This window comes from Fusarium odoratissimum (genome assembly GCF_000260195.1).
Source record: "Fusarium odoratissimum NRRL 54006 unplaced genomic scaffold supercont1.1, whole genome shotgun sequence".
Classification (NCBI taxonomy): Eukaryota; Fungi; Ascomycota; class Sordariomycetes; order Hypocreales; family Nectriaceae; genus Fusarium; species Fusarium odoratissimum.
Genome location: NW_022158687.1, coordinates 1,791,637 through 1,804,740, shown reverse-complemented (window position 1 = coordinate 1,804,740; position 13,104 = coordinate 1,791,637). Strand labels below are relative to the sequence as shown.

Genomic DNA, 13,104 nt, shown 5'->3' with positions numbered 1-13,104 from the left:
CCAGGATATCGGTACAATCTGACTGAGAAGGCGGGCATGACGGTGACTTCTGCGCTCTTGACACTTGGGCCGGTTGTAAGACTCGGAATAATATGTGGTTCAACTATCACAACCACTCTTCCACCATTCCAGCTACTACAGTCGTCACCAATTCTTGTTTTATACCTCTTCTTTTCGTCATTGGTAGAGACCCAAATGGAAGAATTCTAGAAAAGGCCCCGCATCATTCTGTTCCTGTTCCTGTTCCTGTTCCTGATCCCGTTCCTGCCGCTTGCCACATGCGCACCTGACAGACTCGCGTGCTCTGCCCCTGAAATTCAGGTACAGCCGTACAGTCAGTATAAGGCAGAACCGCAAGCCGCGAACCGCTGGCAAGAATTGATTATTGCATGTCCAACCTTGGCGTCGGTTGACTGGCTGCCCAGGTTACAGTACATATGTACAGCGCCTCCAGCTCTGCCTGGAAAAGATCAAGATAGCCCTGTTGGCGGCCCGAACGGGATCTTGGATCGGCGCACATGCCGGCACCCAGCGCTAAAATCAGGTCTCTGGTGTATGCACAGGACGTATTTCAAGTGACAGTCAATATATCGCCAATTTTACCCTCACAAAGGAGTCGTGGCTTGGTGTCTTGAAGGATATCGACCACGACCTGCAACAGTCTGGCATCATGGCATCCTTCGGTACTGTGGCATGACCAAAATAAGCCTCGTCGTTTATGTGTACTCGGAAGTGACACCCAATGCGAACATGATTTGCGCCATGCTGGACGCCAGATATGGATTTCAAGAATTAAGTGCCCTCGCCAACCGAGTGCTGAGTTTTTTTTGACTCTTATCCATGGGGTAATGAGTTTATTGTCGTTCAACAGTATTGGTAATTACCACCGATGAGGTCAGTCTGACCAGATACTTTATGACTACTCACAAGCAGGCGAAACCACCGCCTGATACATAGCACAAACGAAAAGTTCCCTCACAGGCTCACAGTTCTCGCTCGGCTCGACTTGAATTTTGTCAAGCTATTGACAACTCACAGAGTGAGTACAAGAAAATGCAAAGGCCTAGTAGTGGTAGTCTCAGGCAAGGACGGCGGTTGTTATGCTCCTTGACCCTTGACCCCAGTCCCTTCTGTCGGCATGTCCCTGGTCCCTTGTCGCAGTAACAATGACGAACATGGAGGCCCACTGCAGGCTCGGTAGCTAGGTGCTAGGCCGGCGATATGATGAACGGGGCATCCTGCAAATCCGTCCTGCAGCTCTGAATTACAGTAACTGTCCAGCCGCATGACCGCCAATTCGCATCGTGTCTCCGCCAGCTACGGCACGGCTACCCCCACCGACCCAGCATTTTTAAGCCTTCTTTGGCCCTGACTCGCATCTTGAAATGTCAATGTCAGCCTCTTGCCAAGGCTCCTTTGAGGAACTGATAGGAAAGAAGGAAGATTCGAGTCGATCTCGAGTTAACAGAACGGCAATGAACCTCAGCTCAAGCCCCAAAAAGGACTGTTCTGACCAGAGCCTTGACCTGAGTCTAGGAATGGACTGATGGGAGCGGGCTCCCTCTTGACACTACTTACCCATGTACTGTACATGTACATCGGCGTAGAAAGACCCCTCCACAAGCCGCCCACATATGCATTCTTAACTCATCTTTCAGGCCACGGCTCCCTTTGGTTTGCCATGCATCTTATACATGTATGACCGCAAACTGCTCTGATATGTATAGCATTTAGTCAAAATTAGGGCATAAAAGAAGGCATAGTCGCCCACGGGATACTGTGAAACACGAGTCTCAGTCCCAGAACCGGCTGATGGAATAACATGTAAGATGAGCAACTTCTTGGTGCCTGATATTCGGTAGGGCACAATATCGAGCTTTTGACAGGGCCTTTCACGCCCATAAACCCACAGCACGCCCCTCATTAAACTAGAAAGCAGCCAGCATCAAGACTTGGGCCCCCTTTGCTGGAAAAGGAGTCCACATTGCATCCCACTCACTCTTACACTGGCCGATTCTCCCCCTCGTCTTTCTCAACAAGAGATCCACTTCACAACCTCTCAGTCTATCAAGTCCACCCCTCATCGACGGAATTTCGAGGGCCCCAAGGGTCTAGCTATTTCTTTCCAAGCTCAGGCTCGGTCGTGTGGCCTCGTTCAAGAAAGATTTGATCCAAAGTTGGGTCTCTTGACTTTAGTTCAGACCCCTGTTTATCCATCGCTCGTCCCAGAGAGCGGTTGGTGCGCCGCCTCGTGCCCTCGCAGAGTTGAAATTGCTACATTTGTTGATCGTGTTTCCCTCCACTCCCACCTACCATCCCGCCCATCTGGTTCCGTCTTCCGTCCGTCCTCCCGTTGCCTTCCCGCCTTGGATCAAACTTGTTCCCCTTTGCTCCCGCACATCGTCTCTACGCCGTCGCCGCACCAGCACTTTTGGGGCTCGATATAAAAAGTGCTAGATCAGTGCTATTGTATGTCCGAACCAAGCACTTCCTTTGCCCCATGGGCGCCCTAACATATACTTACTTGTGTGACTCCATGCCAGGTTACGGCCCTGCTCTTTCAAACTACTGTGCTAGGTCACTGCCCAGCCCGCTCTCTATCCACGAGAAACCCGAACCACCTCGCTTCGACCAACGCTAAATCACACCGAGTCTCGCATATCCGTCCACCTTCGGCACCCCGTGGGACCTCTTGGCCGGTTTCCATTTACTCAGCTACAACCCTCTACCCCCTGAAGCCGAACAATCTTGTCCTAGCACCTGGGCTCAATATTCCTCGCACAGCAACCATTTGTCCGTCTCGTTCACATTAGAAGCGAGCTTTGCCAAGGCACCTCACTAGACTTGCAGAGCTGAAGCGTGTTTTGCTGTATATTTCATCTACACCTTCCCATATATCGCCTTCGCGCCGCCGACGTCGAGGCACCTGCACCGTCACCTTGACCCCACGTTTGCGCACGATTATATCACGACCCGAATAACATAACTCTCGCGACCATGGCCGAGAAGCCTTCGGTCTTGATTATTGGAGGGCTTGGCTACATTGGCCGCTTCCTGGCCCTCCACATCCACCAGAACGAGCTCGCTTCTGATGTGAGGCTCGTTGATAAAGTCCTCCCTCAACTCGCATGGCTGGCTCCTGAGTTCTCCGAAGCCTGTTCACAAGACAAGTTTATGCAGGCTGATGCCAGCAGACCTGGTGAGTTTCTACACTGCTTACTCTGTTGCTGGCAGCCCCGCTTGCTGGTGCAGGTGGCTCCCAATTATGTATGACTAGTTGGCTAACGACATGTTTCCCCTCTTTCCAGAAGGATTGGCACGAATTTTTGACCGACCAGATGGAAAACAATGGGACTATGTTTTCAACTGTGGAGGTGAGACGAGGTACTCACAGGAGGATGAGGTCTACAAGCTTCGATCATTGAACCTTTCTATTGCAGTGGGCAAAGAGGCGGCCAAAAGAGGAGTCAAGGCCTTTGTTGAGCTGAGCACAGGCATGGTGTACAAGTCCGACTCATCACCAAGCAAAGAGGGAGATAAGCTCAAACCTTGGAACCGGATTGCTGTGTTTAAGTTGCAGGCTGAGGAGGAGCTCTCTAAAATTGAAGGGTATAGTGCGACTATGACTTTTGGACATACAATTCACTAATGCACAGTGCAGCCTCAACCTCATCATCGTGCGTTTACCACACGTCTATGGACCTTATGCCTCTCAGTGGGTCGCGACGGCATTGTGCATGGCTCGCACCTATCAACACCTTGAAGACGAAATGAAGTGGCTTTGGACCAAGGACCTCCGAACTAACACAGCACACATTGACGATGTAACACGGGCTCTGTGGGAAATCGCAGCATGGTTTGATGCAGGCAAGGCGAAGTGGGACGAGGCCAGTATGGGCAAGATCCCCATCTTGAACATCGTGGATGAGGGTGCGACAAGTCAGGGCACCATAGCGACAATTATTGGTGATATTTTCAAGATTGAGACAGGTTTTCAGGGCCAGCTTATCAGCACATTTGCTCGACTCAACCTCGATAGTGTTGTGGACGATGTTAATGACGAGCTTCTGGGACCATGGGCCGACCTCCTCGCAGATGCGGGCATTACACGACCGGGCCCGCTAACTCCATTCATGGAGAAGGAATTACTCAAGGATACGGATCTCAGTATGGACGGAACGCGGCTCAAGACACTGTTGGGGTTTGAGTACAAGAAACCTGCCCTCACGAAGGAGTTGATTGAGGAGGTGATCGAGAGCTACAAGAAGATGAAGTGGTGGCCTTGAGCGGGGCCGGGAAATGGTTGAAGACGACATATGCGACGTGACATGACATGATTTGTATGGCGTGCGTATGCATGCATGCATGGATGAAGATTCGCATTGATTTTGGCTTGTTTCTTGCATGAACTCGACTTAGCGAAGAACCCGCCTGTTGCTGGAAGAGACGGACGATACCCGGGACGACGAAAGCCAACGGCATGAGGAGCAGGGCCAGCAAGACTCGAAAGGGTTGAGCTTCAGCTGATTTAGTGTCAGATGAGAATTGGCGCAGCTAACAGGTGATGATGATGTCTGGGGAGGTAGATGAAGATGCTATACATGCACGACCTGGATGCTAGGGGATACGGAGGGCAAAGGTCGTAGGAGATGGAGTGTACCCGAGTAGAGGGTAGGCTAATAATATAGGCAAATATACTAGTTACATGTTAGATGGGGGTTTCGCTGCTTGTGATGTCGGGCATAGTTATGTGTACACAGCATTGCCCATGGGAATCGTTCCGACAAGGGTAGGATGATCTGGGGATCTATAAATGATAGGAAAGAATGCTTGCTGTGACTTGAGCCGAGGCTTATGATGGTTAAACAACATGTGGAAGCGAAATGGTGAAGTTGGAGTCGCAGTACCCATGCGAAGGTGGAGATTGAGGTTGAGCAATGCGGGGATGAGACTTTGGGGGAGACTTCTTGGTCGACGTCGTGAACTTTTGAGAATATGAGGGTTTGACATGTTGGGGTGATGTTGCTATGAGATCCATGCCAAGTGAATAAGCACCTCCTGCAAGGGGTAATATCATAAGATGAGTGAGAGGGAAGACGTCATTCTTTGCAACGACAACTGAAACTTGTATAAGGTAGTACGGAGTACGGATAGGGAATCTACTACCTTATTGTTCATGGTTGCGTTTGTTACTACAGGTGACTATACCTTAAGTTGTCATGATATGATGCAAGTAAAGCATGTGTTATGGTAAAATGAAGGGGATTTCTGTTTGCCTTTCGAGCCACCGGGACCAAAGAGAAGTCCGCTTCTTGGCAAATCCGAAGCTATTTTACTGCATGCCCATTCGCGGCTCAACTTCCTTATTCGAATTATTCCCGTCCTCTCAAGTTTCGAATGGGATTCCTGTCTCGTCTTTTGTCTTGTGCCATCGTCGCTCAGCCTCTTTTAACGTAGCTTTCAACCCCGCACTATAGACTACAATTCATAGACGCACCCCTACTATCTGTCTTGTGAAGATTGAACACCTACTATTTTGGTAAATGCTTGGAAACAGAGCTCAACTGGGCCGTGGTTTTCCTTACAGAATTCAATGAAACGTGGCTCTGTAATTAGCCATATTTTTGACCTCGGCGATTATGCGCCTCTCTCGGCGTTGCTTGTGATAAACAAACGCATTCACTCGGCCTCGTTGTTGGCAAACAAAAGATAGGTATATAAGGCTCTCCAGGAGAGGCCAGTTGTCTGGTTCGACATTGGACTTACCTACTTCCCACTCAGTGAAATTGTTACGTGTCTCAACTGTAGTACAGGTTATTCGTGGCGTGTCTATACTCTGAGGAAGGACCATACAGCTGCGCTTTGAATCCTTGATAGCGTCATTTCGATCCACCGTCTGCCAGCAACACAGCCTTATTGTCAATACCACCAACAACCTACTAAACCGTGGTTTTTTTCTTTCTCCTCAAACAACATCTACACGAATACCCACATCTTGATATTCCTATCAACCTCAACGCAACAATGGCTGCTCCCGCCGAAAAGACCACCTCTGACCTCAGTGGTAAATGGGTTCTCGTATGCTACACTCTCCCCCGCTTCAACATAATGCACCCCTGTATCTTGTCACTGACAGTGGTTCGCAATAGAACAAGACTCTTTCCGATAGCTCTGAGCCTATCCTCAGCTTACAGGGCATCGGATACCTCACTCGTAAGGCAATTGGCTTGGCTACCATCACCGTCGACATCAACCAGTACAACGCCCCTCCCAAGCCCCCCAACACATCCACCGACGTTTTCACCCACATCGACATCACCCAGTCTGCCTCTGGCCTGACGAGCACTCACGAGAACCGCTGCCTTGATTTCAACAACCGTGAGCACACGGACTGGCTCTTCGGCACCGTCAGGGGTCGATCCAGGTTCGTCACTCTCGATGAGATTGAGGAGGACTTCCTCAAGACTGGCTGGCTTGTCGAGGGCGATGGCAAGTTCATCCAGAGCATCGCCGAAAGCGTCGACAACGGCTGGGTCGCTAATCAGATCTGGGGCTTCGAGGAGATCAACGGCGAAAGGAGATATGTGAGGCACATCTTGGTGACCAAGGGTGACAAGAAGGTCACCGCCAAGCTCATCTACGACTACCAGGCTTAGAGATGGGATTGCCCCAGAACATTACTTGACCTAGTATAGACGACTGACGGTAACAATGCTTGATTATCGCTCAGTGACTCATGCAACAGTTGCTCATGAGACAAATATAATTTGACAGACCGAAATGAAGTCATCCTAAACTGAATTTCTATGCACCAATTGCACCACACAACATTTGTGTTCACCAATGTGTATTATCCCACATATCGCGCTATGTTGAAAGCAGCTTTCCTGCCTGGCTGGCTGTTATGAGCCTGCCGTAGTCTCCATGATGCTCAGGCCATTATTCCCCCAACGCCCATCCATGATGCTTGATTCTTGTTTTCTTCTGTTCCCTGCGCTACATTCCCGCGGCCTTTGTTCCTCGGGATTTAGGTCCCAGCTCTGGCATATCACATGCTAAAAATACCACTTTACTCGGGTCTTCGCTTTACAAATTCCTCGAGGTCCTGTACTGTCGCGACGCCCAAGACAAACCTCCTCTTCTCATCCGTGATAACGGCGAACTCCTGCTTCCATGGCCCATCAGGTACGCCGCCACGGAAGAAGTTCTCAAGCTCCTCGAGGGTCGTCTCCATGGTGATGACCTGGTAGGTACGGCCCTTGCGCTGGAAGCGTGTCATGGCGGCTGAGAGCTGATCTTCAGGCTTGACCTTGCCTGAGTCGAGAAGGGACTGGAGGTGAGGAATGGATATGTAGCCTAGCAACGCGCGGGTGTCGGCATCGACGATGGTAAGGTGCGTGTAGTCGCGCTCAAAGGCGGACATGAGGGCGAGGGAGATGGCATCGGAGGGGTTGAGTGAGAGTGCGGCTGGGGGGTCGAGGTCTTCGACAGTGGCCTGTGATGCATTAGCCACAACTCGAAGGAATAGTATTCTCTATAGAAGCCATATGCCTATAGCCCGGAGCGCAAAGTGGTGTCATGAGAAGCACATACCCCACGATATCGAGAAGACCACTTTGTGACCAGGGGCTGTGTCGCACCCGATGTTGTGGTGGTAGCAGTAGCAGTAGCCATTGTATATGCAATAGCTATTATAAGTAGTGCAAGAAAAGAGTTTGGCAGTGATTGGCGCACAAGTTGGTTCAAGTTGAAAGGTTGGGGAGTTGAAGCGATCGCGGGGCAGGATTCTGTACGGCCAGTCACCTATTGGGGTCACGCAAAATGCTCTAATATGGTGGGGCAGAGAGGAAAAAATGGGAGCTTTTTTGTTGGCATCATGACATGGGTCATCTCGATGGTGAATCGACAAACACTTCTCCGTCAGCCAAGAGACTCTATGACTGGTGTTACTGCAACTAGGTAATCTAATAGGGGCATAGGTAGCTTGTTGTCAGCTCAATAATTAAACATGCTTGATTCGAGATGACAAGAATGTGACGGATATGAGCGGGATTCTGCATCATTTATTCTATCATCGCATATGTTTTCTAGCTAGTGTCGAAATAAATCATACATCGGGGTTTGATAGCAACAGAGCTCTAGCTATCCCCACAGCTCCGGGAACAAGCCCCATCTGCAGGCCGTGGATCTTCCCGCTAGAGTTCTTAATTAGCGTTCAACAGAGATCCGTCTAAGTGGAATGTATGTGTATCAAAGGCGAAGCAAATGGTTGAGCTATGGTGGGAACCAGTATTCAGAGAATGAATGCACTTCATTGGTGAGATAAACCAGTGTCCAATACGATATGAGAAAGCGCATCTAAGATGGAAGGTAGGTGTGATAAGCGTGATGTCACCACCCGCTCAAATGTACCTGCTACGAGCGTCATCCTTCCCGTTATTCACGGAATTGGGAGTCGCATACCACCTTAACTCCGCAAGATAAGGTACTACACCAACCTTCCTTGGACGTTTCCTGATTTCTTTCTTTCATATCATCCTGCAATATTTTCTCACGATACCTATTACGGCGTGTTAGTTTGTGGGTTAAGCTCTCTCGCTGGAGCTGAAAGGTCATATCAGGTACGTTTAATAGCAGCAACCGTTTTCCCCGAGTCGCATTGTATCAACAGCCGGCTCAATCGGGCAGACCATATTTCGTGCACCTATATTTGCGCCTTTTCTTTGTCTCCTCCTTATTTATCACTGCAATCATTCTACGTGGTACTCGTGCTTAGAGTATCAACTGATGAGCTCCACCCTTGACTTACATGAGTATCACTAACACACTGGACTGGTAGAACATCATCGCCTGCATCGGACTGCTATAATGTCCCCGTTGCACCCATCCAAGGACGTCCTCCAGGGAACGGTCTACAGCCCTCTCTCAGCAAAGCCCCGTACTCCTTATGAGGCTCACCTTGAGCTCTTTCCCGCTTACTCCTCCGTCGTACAAGATGTGAAGGGCAAAGCCAAGGAGCTGAGCGCCGAGGCGACAGCCGAATTTGAAAAGGCGAGCGCAAAAGCTCAAGCCAAGGCTGGAAAGATCGAGCTATACTCTGGAAAGTATTATGCCGCTTGCACCTTTGGTGGTCTGATGGCCTGTGTAAGTGCCCATTTTAGTGTTCAGCCGAGGAATATTTCCCCGTCTACCAATTTCTAGCATAAAGAAACTGTACTCATCAGAACCAGGGTCTCACTCACGCTGCCGTAACTCCCTTGGATCTCGTAAAAACCCGTCGACAAGTTGACTCAAAACTCTACACCAGTAACTTTCAGGCCTGGGGCAAGATCTACCGTGCTGAAGGCGTTCGTGGTATCTTCACGGGTTGGAGTCCAACCCTCTTTGGCTACTCTGCCCAAGGCGCCTTCAAGTATGGTTGGTACGAATACTTCAAGAAGACGTACTCTGATATGGCTGGTCCTGAGGCTGCACAAAAGTACAAGACCGGTCTATATCTTGCAGCCTCTGCCTCTGCTGAATTTCTCGCTGATCTTGCCCTCTGCCCCTTCGAAGCCGTCAAGGTCCGTATGCAAGGCTCGATCCCTAACCCCTACACCGGAACAGTCCAAGGCATCAGCGCCATCACAGGCAAGGAAGGCGTCGCTGGCCTATACAAAGGCTTATATCCGCTATGGGGTCGCCAAATCCCCTATACAATGATGAAGTTTGCCTCGTTTGAAACCATTGTTGAGATGATCTATGATCGCCTGCCCGGTCAAAAGAGTGACTATAGCAAGGCTGCCCAGACTGGTGTCTCTTTTACTGGTGGTTACCTGGCCGGTATCTTGTGCGCCATCGTCTCCCACCCCGCCGATGTTATGGTCAGCAAGTTGAATTCCAACCGTCAACCTGGTGAGGCTTTCGGCGGCGCCATGAGCAGAATATACAAGGACATTGGTTTCGGTGGCCTATGGAATGGTCTCCCCGTGCGAATTGTCATGATCGGTACTCTTACCGGACTTCAGTGGATGATCTATGTAAGTATTCCTGCGCAAACTCGATGGCGACTAGATATACCTTCGGAATTGTCTACTAACAACGTGTGAAGGACTACTTCAAGATCTTTATGGGTCTTCCAACCACTGGCGGCGCTCCACCTCCAGCCCAGAAGCAGGAGTAGGCTATATCGGCTCCCCTTGTAAAAATGCATGAGTCGCTTGTGCCATAGTTGTCAAGGACTTTTTGGTGTGACTTCGTTTTCTGTTCGTTCAGGTGGATTAGAAGCAAGAGACAGTGTTGATAGGCCAATAAACAAACCATTTCTATGAGAGTGCTGGATTCCAAGCAACAGGGTGAGTGATATTTATCGTCGGGATAATCGCATCTATGTGGAACGGCCTGCCTGGACCCTGGGAGTACACAGCTTATCAGCAGCCATCCTTGTCTGAATACGACTTGGGTCTCGAGCAGCTATGTTGTAGACGGAAGCATGCCACGCTTGGTTCGATTCGATCCGTGAGAGGGATTTGTATGTCATCCCGCTAGTAGTTTCTTGCATGGGCGATCTGGAGGATACATTGAAGCTTGCAGCCGGGCAAATTGATAATCGCCAAGGGACGTGAACTCGGGTTCTTCTATGTTACGGCCAATAATTCTGTACCTGGTCCTTTGCTATGTGAGCTGTATGCTATAACGAAAGCCGGCTGTGCCGCTCACATTTTTGGTTGATAATTAACATGGAAACCTGAGCGAGCTGACAAAAGAGGGTCTGGTGTATATACCGGCATTACGTCTCCGGTTGAGGGTCTAATATGGCACTGAGGCAATAGGGCACTTTAGCAGAATGGATGTCAACGCCAATATCATGATGTCAACACCCATATCAAGTCCAGCGCTTGACAACTCTATTTGACATTGGTTGTGTTCAATATCGGAGCTGCAGTGAGCGGCTATGTCTACGAGAGTGTACGTAGGTATTACTGTGGTGGAGCGAATCTAGACTTTTCCCAAACGGGCACGTCTAATGCCGTCATGGTACATGATCGAGATGGGTGGGCACCGCGGGGAGCGGCGCGGTTTGTGTGCGTTGATGCAATGCGATGCGCGGCCGGTTACGAAACTACAGAGAGCTAGTGGAACTGGCGCTTGTTCCAGAACACTGCTCCCTTTGGTGAAGGTGCAGTTTGGGCGGCATCATCACTAGCCATAGGCGTAGCATTGGTTCGCCGATATTATATATTCCCTCTCCGCAACCTAACGTTGGATCAGCATCGAGGAACCAACACAGTCAGGATGAACTGGCAACACTGGCTTTAACCATTAACGTATACTGGAGAAGAATATCCACTTGAACGAAATTCCTCGGAAGTCGGAAAAGATGGTATGCCGAGGGATTGTTCTGGTTATCAGTCAGCCAACCAACAGCGGTGAGATGAGCGAATATCCAAGACAGCCAGACAGCAGTCAGCAACATTTCCGGGACCGGCGCACGTGAGTAGCCCGGATATTCGCAGATAAATGAGGACTATAGGTCCGCACCTAATTTCCTAACCAACACAGGCTGTCGTGCCACTTGGATGGGGTGGATGCAGTCAGGAGACCATTTGCTGTCTTGCTATTTCCAGCATCCGTGCCTATTCAAAGCATAAGAAGGCATGTCAACAGTAACGGGCCGACTGACGGCGATCAGGATGGGAGGCAGACCAAACTGATAGGATACCGTCACCGCGGTTGTGAACGAGTGATCTAGTGATTGGTGACAGTTCAGTTGCAGGGTGGGTACGGGGGATGTGCCGCATGGCAACCCCACAATCTGAGTCTAACTACATAAACGCTTCGAATGAGGGGTTGTCTTCGGTTGGTGAGCATCAATGTTGATGAATTATAGAAATACTCATGGTAGCGGCGACCTGATCAATAACACGATGAAGCTGTATGTAGCACCCATGTTCAATGCTGAGATTCTTCTCATAGATGACCAAAAGTGATGAAATCCAGAGTAGCCAGAGAACTAATCATTTGTCAGTCAGCTTTCATATTCGTTGACATTTAACAATGCCAAGGAGCAAGGGTTTGACCAGGGTGTAAATCTGGTCTTGCATCACTTTTTGCTCTGCCCAAGGAGGATGACAGAAGGGAGCGCCTGTGATCAATGCTTTAAATAAAGAGCGCGTTGCTTTGCATGAGGAGACACCTTTGCAGAAAAGACAAACATTTCCACCAAACAGAAATGCTGTGCCAGCAATCCAAGACTACCTAGACATGACATTTTGGAGGGTGGATCGCAGTCTAACTAGTCCAGCCCACCTCAGGAACAAGACAGACATATCGAATGGTGTCCAGCCTGGAAAGGTTGGCCAAAGGTATTCCAGTGAGGCGAAAGTTGCTTCAGTCAGCATCACGGAGCCCAAGAAATGTATCCGACTTGGCGGTGGCTGGTCTCCCTCGGCGTCCGGTTGTGGCAGAGTGCTGAAAGCTCGACCATTTTCAGCCTCCCGTCAGAAACTGAGTCGTTGTCCTCGGGTCGGCTAAAAGTGATACTAGTGAAAGGGCAACGATCTCTCACGGTAGCAGGGTTTGCAGGTCATCCTGGCCGGGGGCTTTGTAGCCGAAGAGTTGTGGCGCTGTTCATTATTTACCGCATCTACAGCAGCAGTGTAAGTTGGTGCTTAGATTGACAATGTCATGTTGAGACTCAAATACACCCGCTAGTTTAGAATTGGTCGTCGGTTGCGGCTAAAGGCAGTTAACACAGTTTTCGTACCTGTACTATCTATCATATTCCCTCTAATTGTAACAGTGTTCTCGAATCACAAAAACCGTTGGGGTAAAATGTTAGTGCAGAACGTACCGGGAACATGTGCGAGGGAGTTTTCGGTGATCAATGCCGATGTGGGCTGTTTAGATGTTGACTATCGATGTCAGATGGGAAGAGGATGAAGAATTTTCGCTTTCTGTAGTTATCGTGGAAGAAGTTTATTTGCTGATTTAGAAGCAGGTAACTATCATTTGCATCGGTCTTGCCGTTAACGATTTGAAAGATTGGACGGGAGGGGATGCAGGAGACATGGTCGATGCTCCTCCGATGGAACCTTACCTGTCTCACGAATTCTACCTCCAGCC

The 13,104-nt window shown here is 49.6% G+C and overlaps 4 protein-coding genes across 7 annotated transcripts; 3 read left to right on the top strand and 1 right to left on the bottom strand.

Moving 5' to 3' along the window:
* The first annotated feature begins 1,709 nt into the window (after nt 1–1,709).
* Nucleotides 1,710–5,157, top strand: FOIG_00632 (uncharacterized protein). Of its 3 annotated transcripts, XM_031196925.1 has the most exons (4): nt 1,710–2,469; nt 2,544–3,199; nt 3,309–3,609; nt 3,662–5,157. In XM_031196925.1, the coding sequence occupies exons 2-4, from the start codon at nt 2,998–3,000 to the stop codon at nt 4,284–4,286; spliced, it is 1,128 nt and encodes a 375-aa protein (XP_031072692.1). In that variant the 5' UTR covers nt 1,710–2,469; nt 2,544–2,997; the 3' UTR covers nt 4,287–5,157. The 3 variants fall into 3 exon arrangements, with proteins under 3 accessions (XP_031072692.1, XP_031072691.1, XP_031072693.1); XM_031196924.1 differs by having other exon boundaries at nt 1,710–3,199; XM_031196926.1 differs by having other exon boundaries at nt 2,384–2,469; nt 2,544–3,609.
* A 361-nt stretch (nt 5,158–5,518) lies between these two features.
* Nucleotides 5,519–7,976, top strand: FOIG_00630 (uncharacterized protein). Its single transcript, XM_031196922.1, has 2 exons — nt 5,519–6,078; nt 6,150–7,976. Exons 1-2 carry the CDS (start codon nt 6,025–6,027, stop codon nt 6,654–6,656), a joined length of 561 nt encoding a protein of 186 aa, XP_031072689.1. The 5' UTR covers nt 5,519–6,024; the 3' UTR covers nt 6,657–7,976.
* FOIG_00631 (uncharacterized protein) lies at nt 5,696–7,829 on the bottom strand. The gene is made up of 2 exons (XM_031196923.1): nt 7,594–7,829; nt 5,696–7,495 (listed from the first exon to the last, which is right to left on the bottom strand). The coding sequence occupies exons 1-2, from the start codon at nt 7,672–7,674 to the stop codon at nt 7,070–7,072; spliced, it is 507 nt and encodes a 168-aa protein (XP_031072690.1). The 5' UTR covers nt 7,675–7,829; the 3' UTR covers nt 5,696–7,069.
* Nucleotides 7,977–8,267: 291 nt separating the features above from the next.
* FOIG_00629 (uncharacterized protein) lies at nt 8,268–10,603 on the top strand. 2 transcript variants are annotated; one of them, XM_031196920.1, is made up of 4 exons: nt 8,268–8,621; nt 8,840–9,144; nt 9,231–10,019; nt 10,091–10,603. In XM_031196920.1, exons 2-4 carry the CDS (start codon nt 8,869–8,871, stop codon nt 10,160–10,162), a joined length of 1,137 nt encoding a protein of 378 aa, XP_031072687.1. In that variant the 5' UTR covers nt 8,268–8,621; nt 8,840–8,868; the 3' UTR covers nt 10,163–10,603. The 2 variants fall into 2 exon arrangements, with proteins under 2 accessions (XP_031072687.1, XP_031072688.1); XM_031196921.1 differs by lacking the exon at nt 8,268–8,621 and having other exon boundaries at nt 8,627–9,144; nt 10,091–10,419.
* Nucleotides 10,604–13,104: the final 2,501 nt, after the last annotated feature.